This window comes from Schistocerca gregaria, chromosome X (assembly GCF_023897955.1).
Source record: "Schistocerca gregaria isolate iqSchGreg1 chromosome X, iqSchGreg1.2, whole genome shotgun sequence".
NCBI lineage: Eukaryota > Metazoa > Arthropoda > Insecta > Orthoptera > Acrididae > Schistocerca > Schistocerca gregaria.
Genome location: NC_064931.1, coordinates 530,374,158 through 530,399,696, shown reverse-complemented (window position 1 = coordinate 530,399,696; position 25,539 = coordinate 530,374,158). Strand labels below are relative to the sequence as shown.

Sequence of the window (25,539 nt, the reverse complement as noted above, 5' to 3'; positions counted from 1 at the left end):
AGGATCCTACGCAATGCCGTAGGGGACCGCACCGCCACTTCCCAGCAAATTAGGGACACTTTTGCTCCTGGGGTATCGGCGAGGACCATTCGCAACCGTCTCCATGAAGCTGGGCTACGGTCCCGCACACCGTTAGGCCGTCTTCCGCTTACGCCCCAACATCGTGCAGTCCGCCTCCAATGGTGTCGCGACAGGCGTGAATGAAGGGACGAATGGAGACGTGTCGTCTTCAGCGATGAGAGTCACTTCTGCCTTGGTGCCAATGATGGTCGTATGCGTGTTTGGCGCCGTGCAGGTGAGCGCCACAATCAGGACTGCATTCGACCGAGGCACACAGGGCCAACACCCGGCATCATGGTGTGGGGAGCGATCTCCTACACTGGCCGTACACCTCTGGTGATCGTCGAGGGGACACTGAATAGTGCACGGTACATCCAAACCGTCATCGAACCCATCGTTCTACCATTCCTAGACCGGCAAGGGAACTTGCTGTTCCAACAGGACAATGCACGTCCACATGTATCCCGTGCCACCCAACGTGCTCTAGATGGTGTAAGTTAACTACCCTGGCCAGCAAGATCTCCGGATCTGTCCCCCATTGAGCATGTTTGGGACTGAATGAAGCGTCGTCTCACGCGGTCTGCACGTCCAGCACGAACTCTGGTCCAACTGAGGAGCCAGGTGGAAATGGCATGGCAAGCCATTCCACAGGACTACATCCAGCATCTCTACGATCGTCTCCATGGGAGAATAGCAGCCTGCATTGCTGCGAAAGGTGGATATACACTGTACTAGTGCCGACATTGTGCATGCTCTGTTGCCTGTGTCTATGTGCCTGTGGTTCTGTCATTGTGTGATCATGTGATGTATCTGACCCCAGGAATGTGTCAATAAAGTTTCCCCTTCCCAGGACAATGAATTCACGGTGTTCTTATTTCAATTTCCGGGAGTATATATATATATATATATATATATATATATATATATATATATATATATATATATATATATATATGATTTTTGAACATTATTAAGGTAAATACATTGTTTATTCTCTATCAAAATCTTTCATTTGCTAACTATGCCTATCAGTAGTTAGAATCCTTTATTTAGCTGGCAGTATTGGCGCTGGCTGTATTGCAGTAGTTCGAGTAACGAAGATTTTTGTGAGGTAAGTGATTCATGAAAGGCATAGGCTATTGTTAGTCAGGACCATTCTTTTGCAGGGATTATTGAAAGTCAGATTGCGTTGCGCTAGAAAAATTGTGTGTCAGTTTAGTGTTGATCAGAATAAGTAAAGAGAGAAATGTCTGAGTACGTTCAGTTCTGCTCAGCTGTTTGAAAATCAAATAACGTAAGAGGTTTATCAGCACAGTCATTCATAAATTTTTCTAAGGGGACGTTTCATCACTTTCATCTGTATTATACCCTCCGAAACATAACCAACTGGTGCATTACTCACTGTGGTTCAGATACTATGCTGCGTGAAGACGCCGCCACAAATTCTGACGTCAATCGATAGCGCCTCCTGTGCAGGATGGATATTCACCACGGTGAGAAGGACGTCCGACGATGGCAGATGGGAGCTGGCTTGCACAGGGTGCGACGCGCTGCCCCCTGGGCAGGAGTTGCCCGTCCCGCTGGAGATCGACTGTGGTAACATAAATGGCTAATGCCTCTCCCGATCTGCGCCAAACATGTTTTTTTTCTAAACGCGTGGCCATCTGGAGCTCACACTTCTGTCATGTTCATTACTGGCCAAGCCATGCAAATACTATAAATTTGGAAGAAATGGGTAATGACAGGTAGGTGCAGCCTCCCCTGTTAACCTTGATGTAATCTACTCACAACTACACAGAACAGTGTCCTATACCAGTGATCCCTCTAACGAAACGCTCTGTCCAGGGGTTAGAGGGAGATACAGAACGGTCTCAGAAGTGATCCGCAAACTTATCGTCAAATATCATTGACATAAATCTGTTGTAGAATCTTAACACATTCTGTGCCCAAATGTAGGGTGGTATCTCGAACAGAAGGACCTCGTCAAGGCCAGCTAGCATGAATTCCGAAAACATCGGTACGCGGAATCCAACTCGCACTTCACTTTTCTCATATGACATGCTGAGAGCTGTGGAGGAAGGCGGTCAGTTAGATGCAGCATTCATTAACTTGCGAAAAACATTTGACTCACAAGGGAATGGTCCAATAAGACGTCGAAAACTACCCAGAAGTTTTTTACACAGGAAGAAGACAACGAAATAAATGCACTGCCAAAATTTTAGCTGCTAAGAGACACTGCAAGTTCTTTGTAAAAGATGTTGAAGTTACACATTTTTGCCCCGCGAAGAACAGATTATACCAGCGGTTCGTATAGTCCTGCCCGCCTAGCACGCGACTCGGCGAATCACTCACGCAGCGCCGCGTACCGGAATTATCCGGAGTTCAGACACAAATTTTTGAGCACCTACAGCCTGGTTTACAATGGAGCGAATGGAAGCAAACACTTGGGGATGAGCATTTGCAGAAAATTCACTACTTTTCGCTTGTGTATGGGTAGAATCGTTTATACTAGAGGGAATGAAAGAGAACACTGGGTAGCGAAAATTGCCTATAAACGCCGTGTTATTAGTTTTTAGTTTTTGGAGCTAATATTCGGCATACAGGATACAACTCTGTCTTGTTAGAGTCACAATGCGAAACTTTGCTATTCAGTGACGATTATTTTGCATGGCGAGCACACTGTTCTCGACGGAGTATGCAAAATGGCGCAGGGAAGGAAGAATTTAAGTGTCTCAATTTGTATGGAAGCGTGATATGCGTGGAGATCGTGCACTTTACACGGAATTGCATCTCCATCTCTGCTTAGCACTGACCCAAAATTTTCCTTGTATGTCGGCTGCCATTTTTCCCTGGCTTCTCATTACCATTGAGGGGAAATTTATAAATAGAACTAATTACCGACGTTGAGCATCATCTCAGAAGGTGACACAGCTAGCGTTTCCACTACGCGTGTAACGTCTGTTGGTAATATTCTTTTTTGTTTTTTGTTTTCTCTAAAACAAAAATTGTCTAGTGGCAAAGCGCACGCTTCATGATCCAGATAGCGCGGGATCAAATCCCGTTCAGACCTCAACTGTTTCACTTTCGTTCTTAACCGAGCATTCACTTCTCACAGATACTGGAGTGGTCTCGAAAGACACTTGGTCTGGATTCCATGCTAAACTGCAGGTCTCCATTTCCCGATTCGGTAACTGGGGAACGTTAGGGACACTTAAATAGCTGCAGTGGTTTACAATTGAAAGACCTGCAAGAGAACTACCGGATATTCCGGACAGAATTCTCTCTTGCTCATGCTTGTTAGCTTGTTTGCTCCGGTGAAAACCTGGCTTAAACTATACAAACATTTTTAGAATAACTTCATATCGACAGTTCAATTCTTGCACATTTAATTCTGGCAAAAGTAGCTATCAGAGAAAATAAAATCATGGCAATGTTTGATGTCAGAGACAACATTCATCAATGAGGACGTGGAATTTGTTGAAATGAAGTGTGTCTTGCAGTACTACATTTTACAACAATTCCTGTAGGCCATTCCTTATGACAATGTTTGAATGTTGTACATTTGACTGTCAGTAAAACAGTTCTTTGTTTATTCCCTGGAGTCGTCACAAAAATGCGAAGTGTCTCTTGAGTGAGAAAACCAAAAATTTTCCTTGCGCCAGGCACACCGGCAAAGGAAAAATTGATGCAGTCAGGCACTTCGCAGTAACCACTAGTTTTATTTAGACAGAACTGGGATGGAGTGAGAAATGGTCCCGGCGGTTGTTCTGCATATTGCGCTGCATACCAAGCATACTTGATAAAATTCGTAACGCGTGGCGAAGAAAACCGGTCATCCACAAATGACTGGAGCTTAAGAATACTTTTCCGCTGATGAACTTGAAATGAGAGAGAGGTATCGGAAATTATGTTGTCTGATAACTTTCTGAAAACTGCTTTCCACTGTCGAAAAAATTCTTTAGCGAGAGATTGAATGGTGCTAGTAGTTCCATGCGGAATCGACATTAAATCTACAGATTTTTTTATCGTCCTCCACAAAAACAGAGGCGTCGTTATGTCCAGACCATGAATCCAACAAAAGCAATGAATTAATTTCTGCAGCTGGTGGGAATACGTTTCGAACGAAATGCTGAAAATTATTCTTTCCCATTTTTCGTTATTTTGATATGTCGATTACAGATTTTGGTAACTAAACAGCCCATTTTTTAAATTTTTGGTCCTAATTTACCTTGCGGTTCTTTAAGACAGATATACAGCTGCGGAAACAGTAAACCACTCATACTTATCACTGGCATTGTCGTATATGAATGTGTCATTGCATCCATTGCTTGGGCAACAGACTCCGTCTTTTTAACCCAGAAATGATAAAGTTTGCCGGCCGATGTGACCGAGTGGTTTTAGGCGCTTCAGTCTGGAACCGCGCGATCTCTACGGTCGCAGGTTCGAATCCTGCCTCGGGCATGGATGTGTGTGGTGTCCTTAGTTACTTAGCTTTAAGTAGTTCTAAGTTCTAGGGGACTGATGACCTCAGATGTTAAGTCCCATCGTGCTCAGAGCCATTTGAACCATATGAAATGATAAAGTGCGGTCTGCATGCAGTTCTTTCACGAAACCTGACTGATCTGCGTTATAAACAGCAGTTGCTGGGATAACAGCATGTTTCGACTTTAAGTCAGCTATGAGTTTCTCTGTAGCATTTTCTATCATTGGCAGCTGCTCCACACGGCTACGTGACGGAATCTTGGTAATTTTGCGACTTCATATTCCGTTCGATTTCTTGAACCTGCGTAGCCAGGTCGACGAAGCCTGGAAATTAACAGTGTTCATGTCAGATGCAATTCGGAGGTCTCGTAGATCTCCACAGGTAACGGTGCATAGCCTCTCACGAGCAATTCTAAATCTTTCGAACAGTTTTTCATTCAGATGGTTTCGGGTTTCCGTTTGGCGCATATTTCTCAGCTCATGTGATTCATTCTTCTATTTCTACAGTTCATGCTGCGATTTTACGAAACGAAAACGTCTTTGCACATTGCGTAACTTCAAGCGTTTCTTCCCTCCTTCGCTCAACCAACAATTCACTACCTTTTCTTTGTCGCTGAAAGATGTTGCAGTGCGTTTTTTTTTTTTAAAGGCTTGGAAGGTATGATTCTTCTGTTACTGGCACAACTGACGTCGTCCGAAGCACAATTCATGGAATCGTCATAGTTATTTCCTGTTTCTTCTAACGCATCCACAATTTCAAACGAAATGTCGATATCATTCGAATGCATGTCAAGGAGGTCAGCTAACAAATGACAATTATGTACGTCCTCAGGAGAAGTAGGTGATTCCGCCTGGAAACCACGATCTTCATATTTCGTCATTACTAAATTGAGAATGTTAACTGGGTTCCACATTACTGTGAAACTATTAGCAGGCATGCCTTACAGAAGCACAATAAATACTAATTCAGCTTTATCTGTAGTGTCAGTACTTACCAATACTGCAAAAAGCAACTGAATTTGTAACAGATGTTACTTGAGTGGCTAATTCGAGAGAATAGTAACTGTTTACTGTAATGTCAGAGAAACTATCAACGAATGGTAATCTGAAACGTCGTTTTTAAATTAGGATCGGGTTGTGTCGTGTTTCCTGTTTACAGATGTACCACCGAACTCGGCTGTGTGTGTGTGTGTGTGTGTGTGTGTGTGTGTGTGTGTGTGTGCGTGTGTGTGTGCGCGCGCTAGCGCATATTTGCGCATGCAACTCAGAGTCAGTAAGGGTGTACATTTCTGCCCCCACCTGGCGCGCAACGAATTTGACAATTTTCAGCTTTTTTTTTTTTAAATACTTGCAGTGCCTCTTAGCATCTAAAATTTTGACAGTGCATTTCTTTCGTTGTCGTTTTCCAGTGTAAATAGTTTTAGGGTATGTTTCGACATGTCATATTGGACCATTCCGTTGTCAGTACTATACTAACACTTATTAAAAAATACAATACTGTGGGGTATCAAACGAAGTTTGCGACATGATTGCGAATTTAATGGTAGAGCGGACGCGTCGATAGGAATTCAACAATATATGTAGAAAGTATTTCAAGCCTGTCCTGGGGAAGTGTGTTGGGGATTTATTGTTCATGTTTTCATACGACCTGACTGACAATATCAGTAATCACCTCTGACGTTTTTCAGATGATACAGGTTTCTAAAATGAAGAACTATCTATTCAAGTATGTGTGGTATCTTCGACATATCGCGGTGCCACACCAAATGCGACAATGCGAATCGATACCACGGAGATTAGCAAGGGCTCGCTGTAATGCGGAGCACTTCAGACGACACGCCCTCCCTCTCAGTACAACAATGCCCTCACGGTAAGGTTAATATAATGTCAAACACGCAAGAGATCGGCGTGACCTCAGCTACAGTAGTCAACATCATAGTGTAGGACCAACGAGTTGTTTAAGTTTCTGATGAAATGTTCTTTCCTGATGTTTTGCTACTCCATAATAGTTGTAAATTATCCAGTACTCTTTTTGCAAAGAAATGTGTCAAAGTTAAGTAAATCTTTTATTCATTTATGTAATGAAGTGAACTAATATTTTATGTGTTCTAGATTGATGAGACATCTCCCAGAGCAATCAAAGAGCCTACAGTTATGGCGGACAAAATTAGTTTTATCTGGACGCAACAATATGCACAGATGTTTACTCACACCTCGACAAGATTTGAAAGAGGTGGGAAGACCGGTAAGTTTCAGTGTTCAGAAAATTGAAACACCTACTGTCTCATGACTGCAATATCAGTGAGTCGCAAATGGAGTCAATTCTATCAATAGATCCGTAATGTATGATTACTCGTACTCAATCATATTTTTCTCATTCACTAAACTTAGAATGCAACACAGATACAACACCATTTCCATCAACTTAGAACAGTACTAATTTCACATACTCGTTATTACCTTAACGCACCGCATCTGAATGTAAAAGCTTATGTTTTGAAATGGGATAAATTTTAGAATATCTCCGAATTTAAGTTGTGATCTACTGATTATAATAGTGAAAACTTTCGATAACTGTATATTTTTATCAGTTAACTGTGTTCGACAGGTGAAATCTGTGTACTTATGGACCAGGTACAGAACCCTATTACGGATGGGAAACATTGTCTCTTATTTCACTCTTAATAGCTTTATTGCCACACCAAATAGTGTCACTGAGCTATGACCTGATGCAGTACTAAGAAAAACTAGTACTTTGCCTTAATGTGATGATGACCTGCAGGAGACCGTCAACTAGCGCAGGTACTGTAGTCCACCGAGCCAATTTCTTCATAGCTACGGAGCGTTGCAGGTTAATTACGTAACTTCAATACACGCGCATAATCTCGCTGCACCCGAGGACGTGTTTTTTTTGTGCCTGCCCTGTGACACTTTAGTAGGTTCGCATGCACGGCTCACTTGCCGTGTCCTGGCAGCTTCTGGTCCCCTTAACTATCGTTCTTTAGTCTCAGATGGCGTTCGTAAATCATAATGTTATCGGTATAATCACTGAACGAAAAACATTGACACTACAATAAAGATACGTATAACTGTTGGAATAACAATCACTTACAAACTTTTGTAAATAGACATCTTATTAGCTCCATGGGCTGCATGTAAAATATTTGTCAGAGGTTATTAGTTCCATGTTTACATTCTGTGAGAGTAGTGTCCAATATGACCAGCAGACGTCGCCATTTAACATTTGACAGTTATAACGCAAACGACCAACAGACATCGCCATTTAACATTTGACAGTTATAACGCAAACGATCGACGAACTGTGTACCGTTGGATAAACATGGATTTTGACATCACAGAGAATTTGTAGCTGACACGCACTACATTCGATGTATAGGTACATGATGTACGCCAGTGACGATGGGTTCTATGCCTGAATACCGGTCTCTCAATTAAATGTTTTATATACACCTCATGGTGTACAGCAAGATGTCCTTCATCAAATTCTCACACGCTATGGAGTACCATACATACAATATTTTTCACTTACAAACTTCATATCTTGCGCACACAGTAAATGTACATATATAAATAATCATTTACATTTCCAATAATAACAGACAATTTTTCACATTAATGTAAAAAAAGTCATTCGCTATGGATACGTATAATATTGTTTTGTACTTTGGAACAGAGTCGCCGCTTTTCAATTGGTTTTCTGTCGTAACTATAGTTGTTGCTTAACGTAAACAATCTATTCCTTACCACCCACTCATCATGAGCTACCGAAATATTTTATTGGAACTAGCAAATAGTCAAAAACCTATAATCTGTACTCATCTGTCTACTGGTTGACATCTCAGCAACTGTACAGAAAATTTCTCTATAATTTGACGCGAAATAGGAATGAAATCGGCTTTGATGTTATTAACATGCCACAATTGAATTACAAAGCACTCCTTCAAGTATAAATAACTCTGCAACGCTTCTTCAATTTCACTGCTCAGACAAGCTCTTTACAAAATTTTCCTAACAGCACCTTGCAACTCTTGGTACTGAATGGCTACGGAAGTTCCTTAACTCAGCACAACTAATCGAAAGTTGTCGGCAGTTACGTTCAGTAAAAGTTGAGAAGCCGCAAATGGTTAAGTTTGTAAAGATTCACTTACCATGCGGTATCAAAGGAAGGAAGCACACAGTAAAACACACAAAGTTCCTAATATCAGATAATGAAATACTGTAATCGCTATTATTTCACATTTCCATATAAAACACATACTAAATGTCTGTCAATAAGCGTTTAACGAAGTGATGAAACAGTTCTTTTGCGATATGGATCACTTACTTTTCTTAGAAATCTTTCATAAGTTAATTCGTGACACGGATACTATATAACAGCGTCATCCGAGAGATGCAGGCCTCTCTAACAGTCTGACTTTTGTGACTGTATAGCAGAGACTTGAGTAGCCGATACTGCGTCGACTCACTGAAGCGTTCCTATGGACGTACCAGTGCATGGTCGCAAGTGGAAAGCTTGGCGAGAAGTGGACAAAACCAAGCCCAGTATGGTGTAGGAAAACCATTGGCATTCAAAATGGCTTCCAGTCGTCTCGGAATGGATAAGTGTATGGTTTTAAAGTGAGTCGTAAACCATTCTTCCTGCAAAATAGGGGCCAGTTCAGGTAACGACTGTGGTGATGTGGAAAGCGGTCACGCATCCTTCTCTCCTAAGTTGTCCGCAAAGTCTAAACAATTCATTCTAGTGCTCACAGATCCAGTCCTGTCTTGCAAGCAGGAGTCCTGTCGACTGTACTGTTAGATCGACTTGATAAGCCAAAATGCTTACATAATCCTTAGCACTGATGAGACCCTGCAGAGTAACCATGGGGTCCAAGGAATACCACGACATGGCTGCACAAATCATCACCGAATCCCCGACATGTTTCACTCTGGGCAGCAAGTAGTCTTCAACCAGGTCCTGGGACTGCGTTCGCCAGACGTAACTCTGCCAGGTATTGGAAACAGTGTGAAACTATACTCATCCCACCAAATTACTTTCTTCCATTGCTTCAGAGTCCAGGCTTCGTAGCTTCATCACATCGTTTTCCTGTTACGGGCATTTGCATCACTGACAAGTACTTCCGGAATTCTAGCTCGCGCTGCAGTTGCCCGCTACTGGAGCCCCTTCCCTATTGTTTTGGTGCTGACTGGATTTGCGAGTGCGACATGCAGTTTTGTAGTCCACTTTAATAACCGTCTGTCATGATCACTTAACACATATTTTCGTTCACATTTTGATTTGACGGATGATATTTTTACGCTTTCCCTGTTGCGGCAAATTTTCAATTTGTGTTTCTCGAATCAAAAAACACTTCAGCTATCTTGGTTGCAGAAGCACCCACCATACGAGCACCAACAACGTCTCTACACGAAACAACCAAAAGCTGGTGTTATGTGTATTTATTTATCGACAGTCAGTTAAGGTCGAGTGCTCATCTTTAAGTCATCTGTGTATTAACAGAAATGTATTAGAAGTAGTGCACGTCAGAATAATTAAGACGAATTATTGTGTTTAGCATACACTCACGAATATGACTACATCAGGTTGAAGCAGTGGTTCCCAACTTTTTTGATACAATTATCTCTGAACGAGAACATATAGAAACCAACACCCCCAACAGGTTTTAGTGCCTAACTAAAATTGAGAGTGGAGAAAAGTAACAAGACGCAGTTATTCACAAACGAGCAGGAGAAAAAGTCATTCCAAATACACAAAAAAAAACAGATATACGTTTCGTACAAAAAACAATCCAGCCACACCTCCGGACAATCCAGATTCAGGAAGGATGACATGGTCTGTTAATCTACTACAACTGTAGACAATTTGCATTGGCAGCCACAGGACTCACATAGTGTAAACTGCAAGAAAAATATAAAACAAAAATCACAATGAGGATGCCGCAATTGTGGTGATACGTGTCTGGTTAGTAAAACATACCAGTTGCTTGCTTGCAAAATGGCGGACCCATCTTTACTTCATTATTATTGGAAAAAAACGTTTTGAACGTTCCAATTTTTAAAAGTACATGAAAATACACAACTTTTTATTAACGTTCAACAAATAAAACTCACATGTTTTTTTAAGAGTATTATTAAACCAAGAAATAAAGAAAGTCAGTGAGATGGCTGGTATTGCTTATTTTTAACAACCTTTTTATATTCAGTGTGCTCTCGGTTAGTGTACATCGTAAATCATGTTCCATATTCAACCGGTTCCTTACTTTCGCTTTGTTGCCACCATAGTAGCAAATCCACTTTCGCACCTATAAGTTTTAGTGAATGGAATCAATATTTTAATTCTTTTTCTGATAATAATCTATACTCGTCGCTCAGCATTGTCCAAAATGTTGCTAATTCTGTTTTGGAGAAATATATTTTCAGTATGTTGTCTTCAGGTAGTCCAGTAAATTCTGCTTATGCTTAAATTACGCTCTCTGAAAATATTCCTTCGTTTACTGAAAACGACCTTGAAACCTAGACATATACTTGTCGATTCACCAGTTCAGGGAAACAGTTATTGATAGAATTTGTTGCTGATAATAAGTGCTGTTTTATTTTACGTGTATATGAACATTTTTTCACTTTTGGCATAGAACAGTACTGTCAGTTCGGGGAACACCGAAATTTCTTCAACTTTAGCTCTGTGTTGGTAGAGCTCCAACCTTCGGAGGGTGCTGGCAACTTTATCTTGTGCCGTCAAAATATTCACCATCTTTCCTTGAAGGCAGAAATGCTAAGCGTATTGATTTCCGTAAAGAAATACGCAAGATATGCCACTTTGATAATAAATATATTATCTGTTATTCTGGTATGTAAGGCCTTTCTCCTTTTCTGTCCTCGCCCTTTCCATAAACAAAGCAGTTTGTGGTCGGAGCTCAAGTACTCTATGCAACACCTTGCCACGTGACAGCCAACGAACTCCTGTGTGGAACAAGAGCACGTCGAATTTCGCTCCGGCCTCTTTCCACAACTCTTTGAGAACTCTTGTGTTTGTTGCACTACCTCTCATATGGTTTACAATCTTTCTGCCTGAGTGAGTACTTTCAACAAATCAGGTGAAAGTGTTTTCACTAACAAAGCATAGCGATGTATAATGCAGTGTCTAAATGTTGCATTTGCAACAACTTCTTTCACCAATCTGTGTGACCAGAGCGAACGACCAACATGGAATGTGGTCCGTCTTACATACACCCACCAACTTCTACCATTGCAACTTATTTCCCTCAACAAAATTCTTTACTGATCGGAAAACATCCTCGCCTCGTGTAGTAGTGTTCATTGATTCCGTGTACAAGTATTCTTATTTTAGGCCATCACCTTTTATGTATCGAACATAGACAAGCAGCTGGGAACAAGATGGACGTCAGTTGATTCACATAACTGACGTGCAAAAAAATTACTTGATCTTATTTCGTTGATCGTGTGTCCAAAACATCTAAACTCATGTCCTCGATACGACTTCTGATCGTGTTGTTAGAAAGGGCTTATCTTTTCTACATGTTGCACTTCTAGAACTAATTTCACTGCGTCTAGTAAGCAAGGGTTGATGAGATCCTCTTCTATTGTATGAGGTTTATTGTTTTCAGCGATTCGAAGAGCGATTCGGTATGAACCTTCAACACCAGCTTCTATCGACTGAAAAAAGTAGTCAGATGAATCCATGCGTGAACTTTTCAGTGCAGCTTCTTTGCGTTTGAAGAATTCAATGTCTTTTCCAGCGAACTCTGCATGACTTATTTCAAAGTGGCCTTTCAATTCGCTGGATTTCATACTCTCTGCTGTTAGCACTTTACTGCACAGAACAAACTGTGACTTTCCGTTACGGTTATCAACTATCATTGTAAAACCCAACTGTAAGAAAAGCTTCTTTTAAGATCTTTTTTTTTCATATGGCATGGATCCTGGAAGAACGAAAAGTTGTCTAAAGTGCGGGAATTTAAGAGAAAGAAGCACACCACAGTGGATTTTTGAAAAAAAAAGGTCACGAAAATGTAGCATTAATAGTAAAAAAAGTAATGCAACTGATGTTGATGAGTTCCGGTTTACGTCTAACTGCAAATGAATTAACTTAATTTATATATTACCATAAACATTTCCCCTCAATTTATGATGAACCGCCTTTAATAGCCTGAAGTGTATACATATTTACGTACTGCTCCTGCCATTTATTCATCTGCAGTCGTATGTAACCTCAGAATCATTAGTATAGTGCTGCTATACTTTGTTCATCGTAAGTTTAGCATGGGTGTCAGCATTGCTTCTGCTGAACTTTGTTCATTGTAAGTTTAACACGAATGTTATCGTTGCTCTATGTAAGTAAAGTAAAGCTTCGCCCAACCGAAGAGTGTTTTTAACCCCACAGTGTTTTATTACACGTTGTCCTGTTATAGGTGGTATGTCCTTGCCCTCCTCCGACTTTTGAACTGACTTAGTCTGTTATAGTCGGAATTAACTTACTGTCTAACGTGGATTCAGAACCACGGTGTAACTCAGCATTTTCAGAGGAGAAAGAAGTAATAAGCGAGAGATAAAAACTTTGAGATTGACCGGGTATCGAACCACAGACTTTTAGATTTGTAATTTACCACTGAGCTCTCTAGATTGGCTGGTAAAGGAAAGAGAAGATCTGACCGGAGTAGCAGCACCATATTTATGTCTGAGAAACAGACGGAGAGAATGAAAGCATACGATGCAGTAGTGCTAAGCCTAGAACGCTCTGAGACGCAAAGCTGCGACTCACTTCTGGACGGCAACTCATGTGAGTTCGTAGAACTGCTACTCGAAGCCGGTGCTTGCAGGACAGTATTTCCCCGGCATTTTAAATTCCACCCAAATTGGGATTCTCAGACTGAGCACTGCGGGAGATTGCCAGTGCGGACGTGAGTCAGAAAGAAGCGACAATTGAGTATTGCACTGTGCCGTCACGCAATGTACAGTCTGACAATTTACAGCATACCACATATTGCATAAAAGGCTTAATATTCGCAGGTGGAGTGACCCAGTGAGTATTTACATTTGCACTGCGGCAGTGTGTTCTCACTAAGTATCGAGTATAACAGCAAAGAAACTAAGCGACTTATAGCTCTTTCCATACTAAAGCAGGAATTGTGGGATTCTAAGGGTAACAAATATCACATAAAAACAAAACAAAATGTTGACTGTCAGCGAGTCGCCAATAATGTTGCATGTGAAACCGATGAAGCGAAGAACAATATGCATGGTACGTTTGTTTGTGTGACCATCTTCCGCATCAGCTGTTAACATATGTTATTATAGGTTATCTGTCTTGAGCTGACTGCAGTTTAATTAAAAAAAATTACACCAGACGCGTCTCGCTTTTATTTTTAACCTAAAAGAATCAAAAGATAAATGTCCGAACGTGTGTATTCAATTTATAGAATACCACAGAAGATGGTTTGCAAATAAAAGCGAAACGTGTCTGGTGTAATTCTTTTTAATTAAATTTCAGTCAGCTGAAGACAGATAACCTAGAATAACAGAACAATATGCATACTTCGATAACAATAGCTGATATACACGAAAGAGTCAAACAAACAGGTACACTTGCCTAATATCATGCAGGGTCTCTTAGAGCAAGCAGTGCCGCAATACGACGTGGCCTGGTCTCAACTAATGTCTGAAGTAGAGCTGGAGAGAGCTGACACCATGAATCCTGCATGGCTGTCCATAAATCCGTAAGAGTACGAGGGGGTGGAGATCTCTTCTGAACAGCATGTTACAAGACATCCCATATATACTCAATAATTTTCACGTCAGTAGTATATTGATGAGAGAGCGATCACAAACATAAATTCCTCCATTGTGTTTACTTGGTAGTGAACTAATTAATCTAGAAAGAATTTTGATCCAACAGTATGTGAATTACTTTCTTCTCGAATTAAAAGAAGATTAACATGTTTTTCTTGTTCATTTTGTGTATGGTAAAGAGGATATACAATAATTTTTTCTTCTTCTTCATTGTCTTCATGTGCATAAACATTAATTGAAAAATTTGATTTCTCTTCAAGTTCTGGAATTTTATATATTCTGAGATGAAAAATTAATTTTCTCTTTTTCAAAACTTTCATCTAATTCCAATCCAATATTTTCATAATTACTATCTCTTTCTACATGATCATTTGTTGGATATATAGCCGATTTCACTGAATAAAGAAAACATTTTTATCTTTGTTTTTTACATTAACTACAGCTTTTTTTATCTTTAATTACTTTTGGTAAATCAGTATAAGAAGAACCAAAAATTGGTTTGTGTTTATTAAGATTTTATTCTAAATTATCTATATAAAATAAAGATCAACCAGATTTTTTCCTTTGCATTTCTTCCATTTCAGTTAGTAGTTTATTCGTTGATGTTTGATAATAATCTTCTGATTCATAATCTTCTGATTCATAATTATTAATATTTTTCTTAATGAAACTTGATTGGTTGTTTTAAAAATAAATTCTTGTATTTCCCTGTGTCTTTTAAAATTACAATAAAATTCCATGTTAACTTTAATTGCTCTTTTTGTATTAAAATATTCTTTACTTTTATGATTATTTCTCCCTTAGTTTGACTAAAAAATTTTTGTAGTTCAACAATATTATCGTTAGTGTTAATTGAATAAGCTATTATTCTTGATTTACAACCAGAAACTTTACTATAAATCCATTTAGATGATTTGAGAAAATGCTGATCATCTAGAAAATTGAAACCTCATAAATTTTACTGATAATCTTTTTGTTTAATTTCTTGGTATTTATCTACCAGAAGTTTTTGCAAATAATTCCTATTATCATTATTAATATTTTTCTGATCATAATTATTAATATTTTTCTCAGATCTATTGATAAGATTAATTAATTCTTCTTTATTACAATTAGAATAATTTCTTAAATATTTCATTTTACAAATTTTATGAAGATTATTTAAAAATTTATACTTCAATTGTTATCATTATTAATTTTACTTTCAGATATTTTGATAAGTTCAATTATGTTTTTCTAAGTCTCAAATAATTTTGTATTTTTTTCGTTTTACAGATTTGAGAAGGTTATTTTAAAGATTTTTTATTGAATTTATTATCACTATCGTTAATATTGTCAAATGGATTTACAATAAGATTGATTAATTTTTTATTTATTAAGTTTGGAATACTTCTTCTAATTATCTGTTTTACCAATTGATCAAAGTTCTTTTAAAGTTTCCTATTTTAGTTCTCTCTTCTTTATTTCTTTCCTATTAAAATAATTAATAAATTCAAACAGATCTTCTCTACTTAAATTTGAATAACCATTTTTTGCAATAATTTTCTAAATCTTTATAACTCAATCCATACTTTCCTTTCCTATAATTCTCTAAGTTCTTAAATTGTTGATGTTTGTTGGTCATTTTTGTTTTCATTGTACTTATATAAATATGAAATTTGGTTTTTTATTTTATTAAAACGTTTATGGCTAAAATGAACCTTTGAGATTTTATGTTTGATGGTTGTTATTTACAAAGAGTAAAATTAATTACATTTGAAAATTTTAAAATGAGAATATGAGAATTTGTTTTTTTTTGACACAGGCAAATGAGATTTTTTTGTTTCTTATTGATAAAGAATAAAATTTATTAGATTGATAATTTTTAAATGAGGGAATGAGATTTTTTTTCAATATAGACAGATGAGATTTTTTCGTTGGGGAAGACTGCAAAATTAGATTCTTGGTTTGCAACCTCGAAATGCTACTCCAAAACGCACTTTGGTCCAGAACTCTCATCAACATACTACTCACGTTTGCGGAGGTTGGTGGCCAGCGGAAGCGTTTAAACTCAGTACGGTGAACCTTAAGCCACTCTGTAGGAATTTTGGACGTGTTGAGTGTCGCATTATTCTGTTGGAATTGCCCAAGTCCGTCGGAATGCACAATGGTCGTACGGGAATATCCCCACTTCATCGCTCCCTCTGAGATGCTGTGTCCCATCGCTCGCGCGCCGACTATAACACCACATTCAAACTCACATAAACCTTGATAACCTGCAGTAACCGATCGAACATCTGTGCTAGACACTTTTCTTATATTCACGCTGCCGACTGCAGCGCCGTATGCATATCTCTGTATTTGAATACGTATGCCTATACCAGTTTCCTTGGCGCTTCAGTGTATTTTGTCTACGTTGAACAGGTACATGAAACCCATAAAGGAATCTGCCGTCACCAAGAAGTCTACTTGATATTGCAGTTGTGCAATCTGTGTTCATTATTCGTAGTTCATGTGCAATAGACGTTTAGTCTTTGAACGACATTCGATGAAAAAATTCACACTGTTCAGCCTTTCCATCAAGCAGTTCAATGAAAAGATTCTTCCCACCGTACATTGCTCTCGTTTTTAACACTGGTATTAAGACTGATAGCAGTTCTTTCTCATATGACGGTACAGAACAACAAATGTGGCATTTACAATCTTAACTTGCTCTTGCTGGGAGACTGCTGCGCCCCAATTTAAACGCTGTCGTTGCGCCCAAACTGAGTGAGAATGAACCCTCACATTCCTTTGATGTACCGACAACATACGGAACACGTTCAACGCTGAACCCTTAGTGTGGACGCGTCTTAAGGTCTTCAGATTATTCTTTTAAGGACAATGTGAAATTATGCATAAGACTGATAAACGAATCTCCTCCGACGAGAAATAGATACTGGTCTATTATGAACATAAAAAATTATTTCGATGTGTTAGATATTTTCGTTGGCATAAATATGTGATCTAAAGTGCAACAACCGAAAAATAGCAGCATTGATTATAAATATTGGTGGATACGTGAGGCTCTGAAAGTAAGAAACACAGGTGGGTACAACCTTCTGGATACTTAAGAAATGGGTGATGGTATGGGGTACAGAAATTACTTGCAGATGACTATGAAAGTTTTCGAAAAGTTTGTAGAGAAGGTTGGAGGACGTATTTCGCAAAAAGACAACGTTATCAGACTTCCAATTTCTGCCTCCCTCGAATCAGCAGTCGCACTTTGCACTTATAATCACTGCGTATTTTTCGGACAATAGGAAGTGAGTTACTTAACTTCTAAGAATCGTAATAAATATGACCAATAATGAAAACACTGTCACTTCATCATCAGTTTGCGATATGATACTAAGATACAAAAGAATCAAATATTTTACGCGAATAGTTTACCTGCGGTAGTGTGTCGTGGTCTTGCGGTAGCGTTATTGCTTCCAGTGCACTTGGTCCCGTGTTCGATTCCCAGCGGGTCACGGACTTTTCCTGCCTCGAGATGACTGGGTGTTGATGTGTCGTCTTCATCATCATCATCATTCATCCCCATTACGGTCGGACAAAGGAATGTGTCAATAAAGTTTCACCTTCCTGGGACAATGAATTCACGGTGTTCTTATTTCAATTTCCAGGAGTGTAATTTTTAGATTGTAGCAGTGTACGCCATTTATAGTGTTCTTATTATGATTATTGTTCAGTGGCAACAGAACTACAGATAAAAAAAGAAACTAATACACCTGCTTATAACTTATCGACTCAGCTATTTATGTTCAATAGTAAACGAAAGGAATTTGTTACCCAACAGTTAGCGCTTGAATAGGAAAAACTTCGCTCAGCTCTTTCGCTTTCTCGTCACAGTCCGAAAAACGTTGAGAAGGTAGTGAACCTGGAGGCACTCACTTCGTGTTCGTCGGCTTGGTTGGCGAGCTAACAACAGGCTAACGACAAAAGAACAACGAGCGAGCCGGTAACTCTGTGGAGTAAATAATGAACTGCCGCAACAATACAGATAAGTGGCCAGCTGCAGCTCGTTGTCATCGTCCACTGCGTCCGAAGTTCCAAAAATGTCTGTCGTTAATATATTCTCTGTACCACGTACCGCTATGCGTTAATGTTTATTTTTGACACTTTTAGAATTAGTTATTAGTCTAATAAGGTAGTGAAACTGATTTTTGAACTAATTTATTTATTTGACTGTAGCCCTTTTTGTTATTACCATCCCCCCTTCCCCCCCCCCCCAGAAAATGTCTTTTTGCCGCTCAGGGGGTAATTACCCCCATGCTGGGAACCATTGGGTTAAAGATACCAGAAAAAAAGTGAAGCAACTAGAAGACATGGTCAGACGTCAGTGTAACTTCGTACACATACATAGCATCCGTAGGTATGTAAATAATTTGAATTGCCATTCTCTGTGACAAGTAGAACAGCCACCAGAGTGCATTAGTGTTGTCCATATTTAGTGTCTTTACGAGGCCTGGTAGGGTATATAAGAAGCGTGGACAACACCAGATGTACAGTGATCACTGTCGACGACACGTAGAAATACAGTACTCGTATGAGAGAACGTTATCAGCCTCTGACGGATATTGAAAGGAACCTCGCTGTGGGTCTTCATTGGATAAACAGGACTAATCGTAAAATACTCAGATTTGTGAAGCATTTAGGTATCACAGTGACCAGATGTTGGACTGCATGGGAACGTGAAGGCAGGCATGCTCTTCGTGAAGGTTCCAGTAAATCACGTCTAACCACTACAAGGGAGGTTCGCCGTGTTGTGCGCCAAGCATGTTGTAACCTCTTTACATCTGAGACTTCTTTACGAGAACAAGTGATGAATTCCCTGCAACATTCTGTGTCATCTCACAACATTGGTCAGAGAACAGCAGCAGTCGGACTAGGAACTTCCACTTCCACGTGTACACTGCTATTTAGCACCACAACAGAAACGGTTGTGTGGAGTGGTGCCGTGACCAGGAAGCATAAGCTGCTGATGAATGGGGCCGTACTGTATTCGGTGATGAATCACAGTTCTGCACTAACGCGTGAATATCTCCGGCAAGTTAGGCGGCGCCCGAGGAGAGGTCCCATCTTCCAAAGTTTTGGAGAGGAACAACGGTGTTACCCCTGATGTTGTGTGGGGAGCCATCAGGTATGGGCTCAGGTCAAGATTGTGCCGTGAGTGTTCCCTCAGTCACTATCAAAGGTATGCGTCCTGCTGTGTTACCTCTTTTTCGACAGTATGGTAGTCCCGTTTTTCAACAGGACGATGCTCATCTGCACATGGCACGTGTCTCTATGAACTACCTGCGTGATGTTGAGGTACTCCTGTGTCCAGCAAGATCCCAAGACCTGTCACCGACAGAACTTGTGTGGGACCAGCTCGGATGTTAACTCTAGCCCAATTCTCCTATTCAGGATATCGAGTAACAGTAACAACAGTTGTGGCCTATCTTGCCACAAGATAGGAAACAACGTCTTTATGACTCCCTTTGCAACCGAATCAGTTCCTGTATCCAGGTCAGAGCGGGTGCCATGTCATACTGTTAAATGGACACACACTGAAAACTTGTTTGTAAATTTGAATATACTATATAAACATTGAATGAGCGTGGCGTACCCTCTCACCCCGTGAGGTCTCATTTCGTTTCCTCCTCCCCTTGTGGGTGCTTCGCTATTTTGTCAGGCAGTGTATTTTGAGGGAGATGTCTGTTGTATTTTGTCAATATAGCTAGAAGTATTTGTGGACTCCTGGGAAAACTGTAAGCAACAGAAAAAGTATGCAATACAGCGGCCAGACTGGGCATCGAAATGCCACATTCTCTAGCGGAGAGTAATGTGCTGGGAGGATCAGATGACAGAATAAAGGAAGTGTTGTGTACATAGTTCCCCGTAATCAGCGCGTACACAACTTTCCCACTAGAGCGCGCCCCGCTAAGCACAACGTTCAGGCGCAGCACTCGTCCGTCTCCGCACTACGAGATGGCGCTGTCTTAGAGACAGACCAAATTCTGCTTCCGCCGATCCGCGTATTAATATGTAACACAGCCAGTGAGATTGCTGCTAACGTAGAACTTTTCCTCCTCGCGGATCACACTCGTGCAGTGATACCTGAACGCGCGAGGTATTACTCGTATAACGAGTGTACAGACCTCCAATTAGTCAGTCTGCATTAGTCTGTACGAGTCTGCATTTGTCTCTACCAGTCTAAAGTAAAGTTCCAGTCTGCGCCTAATACGATTACCATATTCTTGTACATAGCCATGAAGATAAATGTATAGACACTTTTGTCAAGTATCAGAGATATGTGAGGATAAGATTAACGTACCAAGACCAAAGGAACTTCAGATTGTCAATTGTAAATAGCATCCAGAATCAAGTTACGTAATGTCTATGTTTTTTATTATTTTAATAAATGTGTGTGAAAATTAATCAAGTTCTGTTTAAAGTTGGTCACCGTCAATCTGCTACTCTAAGCATGCAAGTGGCATTTCTATCGTTTGACCTAACGGCAGAAGATAAAGACGCCACGATAAGACCACGAGACATATTGCTGACACTCGCCTACTTCGTTAGAGCGACAAGTCAAATAATCTGATGGTGTGTGTACCGAAGGTCTTACAGTACGCACACGACAGGAAGGCAGGTAGTGCATGCGGCGAATGAGCTATCGTGATCGAGCATAACTGCGTCGCAAAAATCTAGAAACATGTCACTGGCTTTCTGAGAATATAGTTGCCTTGGTAACCGACGGATTATCTGAGGAAGAATGGCTTACAAACAAAGAATGAAATTGCGTCTCTGTTTCCTATGTTCCTCTTAGAGGTAACGTGCCGTCTGAAGCATTTGCATTGCGATAGGCGAACCACGTAATGGCTTCGTGCCAATGTAGTTCCTGAGGGATCGCACGTTCGCGTGTGAGCGCAGCGCTGCGAATGTCGATGCTGTGGCCCACTGGTATGGCGCACGCATGTGACATCGGCGTGTTTTCCGAATCGTAACCAGCGTAGTCCTTACGGTCTGGGTTACGTTGTAAACGGTGAAGGACAAAGCTAGTAACGATGATCAGCTGCCGCGAAAACGGAAATTGTTTCGGAGCTTAAGTGAAGGCAGAATTCTATTACCATCGAACCTCTGAATATGTTCTGTTACTTTGGTCACGAATCCTAAGGTTGGTTTGATGCAGTTCTCCGTCCCTGACGTTTACCAGTTGTCCTCTTCATTTCAGCAGAAATTTTGCATTTTGTCTCGTTTCTAGGTCAGCCTCTACATTTTTCCTTTCTACCATCGCTCCAGCTAAAATTTTTAGCAACGTCTCATATCATAATATGTCCCCAATCATTCCATGTCTCCGTTCATTATGCTCTTTATTATTTTTCTCTTTAACCCGTTGCGGGAAATTTTCGTCTCTTGTTCGATTAATCCATCCGATCTTCAACTGTCTACTATAATGCCACGCTGCAATCGTTTCGTTTCTGCAATCAATTCTCAATCTGCAACGTAGTGCGTGATGATTTGAAACTTTCGGATGCCGGAACGGCACTCGGAACTTGGTATTTTGCCTTTTGCGGATAAGTTCTGTACCTACTGAGCTATGGAAGCAAGACTCATGTGAGGACACGGGTCATCTGTCTGATGTACGTCATACATTATTGATATCGACATGAGCTACGATTTACAGCCGGCTGCACACAGAGAGCTCAAGAACCGACGTCAGAGCCTCCTGCATATTTTGAGCCATTTGGTAAACACACCGAGTATGCACTAGAACTCCTTCCGCATTGGTACCCCTGAGAAGGACGCGACCGATTTCCTTCCCCCAACCCCTCACTAAGAAACTCGTAGTTGACGCGGCATTATACTTAAATCTTCGTTGCTTCCAGTGCGCGCTTTATGCTGGAGTTCGCCTCCTGCTCAGAGGTAAGTGACCCCTCTCGCCATTCGCCTGTGGAAGAGGATGAACGTGCCAGGTCAAGCGCATCGGAAGGTGCAGCCACAGGAGCAGCGCAGATTCCACGCGACGCCAGTGGCCAGAGACAGCTGAGGTGCCAAAACTTAGTGATGGACAGAATCGAGAACATCAAGGACTCAAGAACACAATTATAACGAACGGAAAGGAATCAATTACATATCCGAGAATGGAGCACTCTTACGAGTGCAGTAGAGTATCGATTATATATACTTCCTCAACACTCCCGACTTACGTTCGATCCACTAGCACCTTTCCTCAACTCATCTATTGTTTTACGTTTATCGGAACCACTAAAAACAACGTCTTTATGTTCAGTTCACATTGTAAAAGGCACACCAGCCCAGACCTAGCGGAACGTCTACATGGCGCACACGCAAATTTAAATTTGGAAATTGGAAGGCGTTCCAGTCGCTAAATTTAAATTTGCGTGTACGCCATGTAGACGTTCCGCTAGGTCTGGGCTGGTGTGCCTTTTACAATGTGGGGTGAACATAAAGACGTTGGTTTTAGTGTTTCTGATAAACGTAAAACAGTAGATCAATTGAGGAAAGGTGCTAGTGAATCGAACGTAAGTCTGGAGTGTTGAGGAAGTGCAACAATAGCGAACATCAAAAATAACATTGCGAATGTATTTGACAGTGAAGATGGAGGCTTACACACAGAACAAAAATATGAAAATGGAAGAAAGCCGGTATTATACACGCCACAAAATTTGGTATAAGCTCCTTCATTCAGATGAGTCTGCTCCTGAAGAGCCACCATACAGCCAGTTTGTATCTAAAAGACTCTTCAGGATTTGAAAAAGAATGTTGAAAGATAATGTTCAAGACTGGCTTCAATGTGATGTTGATCATCCTGGCTATCAAATATTGATGGATGACGAATTAACTGCTATTGCTATGAACGACAAAGACCCTTGAGGTGTCGAGGAAGATCCAAGAGACAACGACCGTGCTGAATAAGGACCATCCAGTAAGGAAGATTTTCAGTGCCTTCACACAGCTCTGAGGTAGTCAGAACACCAAGAAGTGTGTGATGTCCAGTCGCTACCTTTAAAACATTTACGATGTTTTGCTACAATAAAAAGAGTCTCACTTCGGAAGCAAAAACAAACTTTTGGTCTTCTTTTCCTAACTGTGGGCTACTTTAACGGCCATTCTGAATTTTTAAAATCAGGCTGCCCTGTCAGTTCTCTGTGTAATTTGTAAGACGTTGCAACGCGACGGATAGTGAAAGGAGATCTAAAACTTGTGCCCGTATTGTTAATTCCACAAAATATTGTTAAATAAACATTTAGCTCGTGATCCCCCACGGGCTTCAGCACAAATAATAAATTGTAAATCAGTAAGTCACTGTTTAAAGGGCCTCCGAATGCATGGTTGGATTTCTAAAAGTTGACCGCGTTGCACTCTAGGGCCAACAACGCATTTTTCACTTTAACCCCTAAAAAAAAGTAGTCACCAAAGTTCAAATAAATGCAGGTAGGAATAATATTCACTACTCAAAGCGCTTTCAGTTTCAACATACTGTGTTCATCCGATGACAATAACATTTGCCACAATTTAATAATGGTTTAATATTGAATTAATTAATATCTGAGTGAGGGCTTAAATGGAATGGAACAGTATTTCATGTTCGAGTATGAACATGAAATAACCAAAGTTCCTGTAGCGCTAGTTTAATGTTAAAGCTCTACAATTACGAACTAACTAAATCCCAAGTACGTATCACTCGCAAAAAATAACTGCAGTGAAGTTTATAAGGTTCAGACCAGTTCACCAAACGCAAAATATTCCGAGTTCCCACGTTAAAAATATTTCAGAGTATTCGCGACTCAACAAGTTCGCTTGATGTGAAATGTTCTATGCCCTCAAGGCGAAAATATTTAACAGTATTTACTAACGACACTCTCGAATATCAACAATCCAGGATTCAATAATTGTAATTATTTCGACACACTCAAGTGGTGACCTATTGCCACTCATAAGTACTCCCTGCTCAAGATTTGAATCTCGACTACCAAATGAATGCAAAGTGCCCCCGCGCCAAATGGCTGCCGCTATTTAAGCTCTCGTCTTGACATTAGTCAAGTGCATACGCCTCCGACTTCTGAAACATAATTAAAAGCTTTTAATGGAATGTTATATACGTGTATCATATATGAATTTGCTTGCAAATTTCTTTGATTTTCCATTGCTGTTCTTTCTCTAACTAATATAGTTTGTTCACAAATAATGATTTGATCCAGGTGAAAACTATTGTACTTTGTTCTGTCACTAAAAAATACAAACAGTTAAAACCAGATACATCCTGCGTCTAATTCGAAATTCCGCTGCTACTCTTCGTATTTCAGTCATTATTTACGTATAAATTAATGTTTTTACATGTGGAATGCATGGGCCTGTAATTAAGAACAGGTAATATTTACGAAAAATATGCTATGATACTCCGATAGTGCTCGATGAGATCTATCCGTAGATACTCCGTTTGTGACAATCGATTAAGACGATTTAAAGGAGGAACTGCAGTGATATCTTTCTCAGTGGAACAGTTTTGGAAAAAGATGTTTAGTATTTCGGACAGTGTGAAAATGCATTCCGATACCACTATGGTCACAGAGTGTCAGGACAGATGACTACAATCGCTTTACAGATTTAAAATAAGATCAAAAGATCTTAGAGTTTTCTGTCAAATCGATAGATAGGATTTTACTTTTGAACACATTAAACGCTTCACGCGCGAATCTCCTTACACTGATTTTGGCTTAAGGAGAGAGCTGCGTGAAGCGTTTAACGAACTACAAAGTAAAATTATATCTACCGGTTCTGTTTCTTCCATCAATCCCATCTGGTTAGGGTCGCATACTGACGACCAGTTCTCAACCATCGGTCGAACGAGAGCTTTATAGTCTACCTCGTTCATGAGTGGACCACACTTTCTGAGGATGCTTCCAGTGAATCTCTGTCTCAAATAAGTCTTTTTTTACGATTTATTTTATGTCGTCGTTTCACTTCACAGCACTCCAATTTCTCCATACACAAATTTCTATGTATTTAAAGGATATCACAGATTCCAGTGACAGTTCAGAAATTGTGTGATCATACAATAACCTATCTTCCCGCCGGTTTATCGTCAATGCTTTACATTTGCTTATATTAATGCTGAACCGCCATTCCCTGCACCAAGTG

General features: G+C 40.1%; 1 protein-coding gene across 1 annotated transcript in view; it reads left to right on the top strand.

The window, feature by feature from the left end:
* The window catches only part of LOC126298183 (uncharacterized), a 138,527-nt gene that overhangs the window by 8,482 nt on the left and 104,506 nt on the right, over nt 1-25,539 (top strand). The window contains exon 3 of the mRNA XM_049989491.1: nt 1,537-1,656. Coding sequence (XP_049845448.1) covers nt 1,537-1,656 — 120 coding nt within the window. The remainder of the gene's footprint in view (nt 1-1,536; nt 1,657-25,539) is intronic.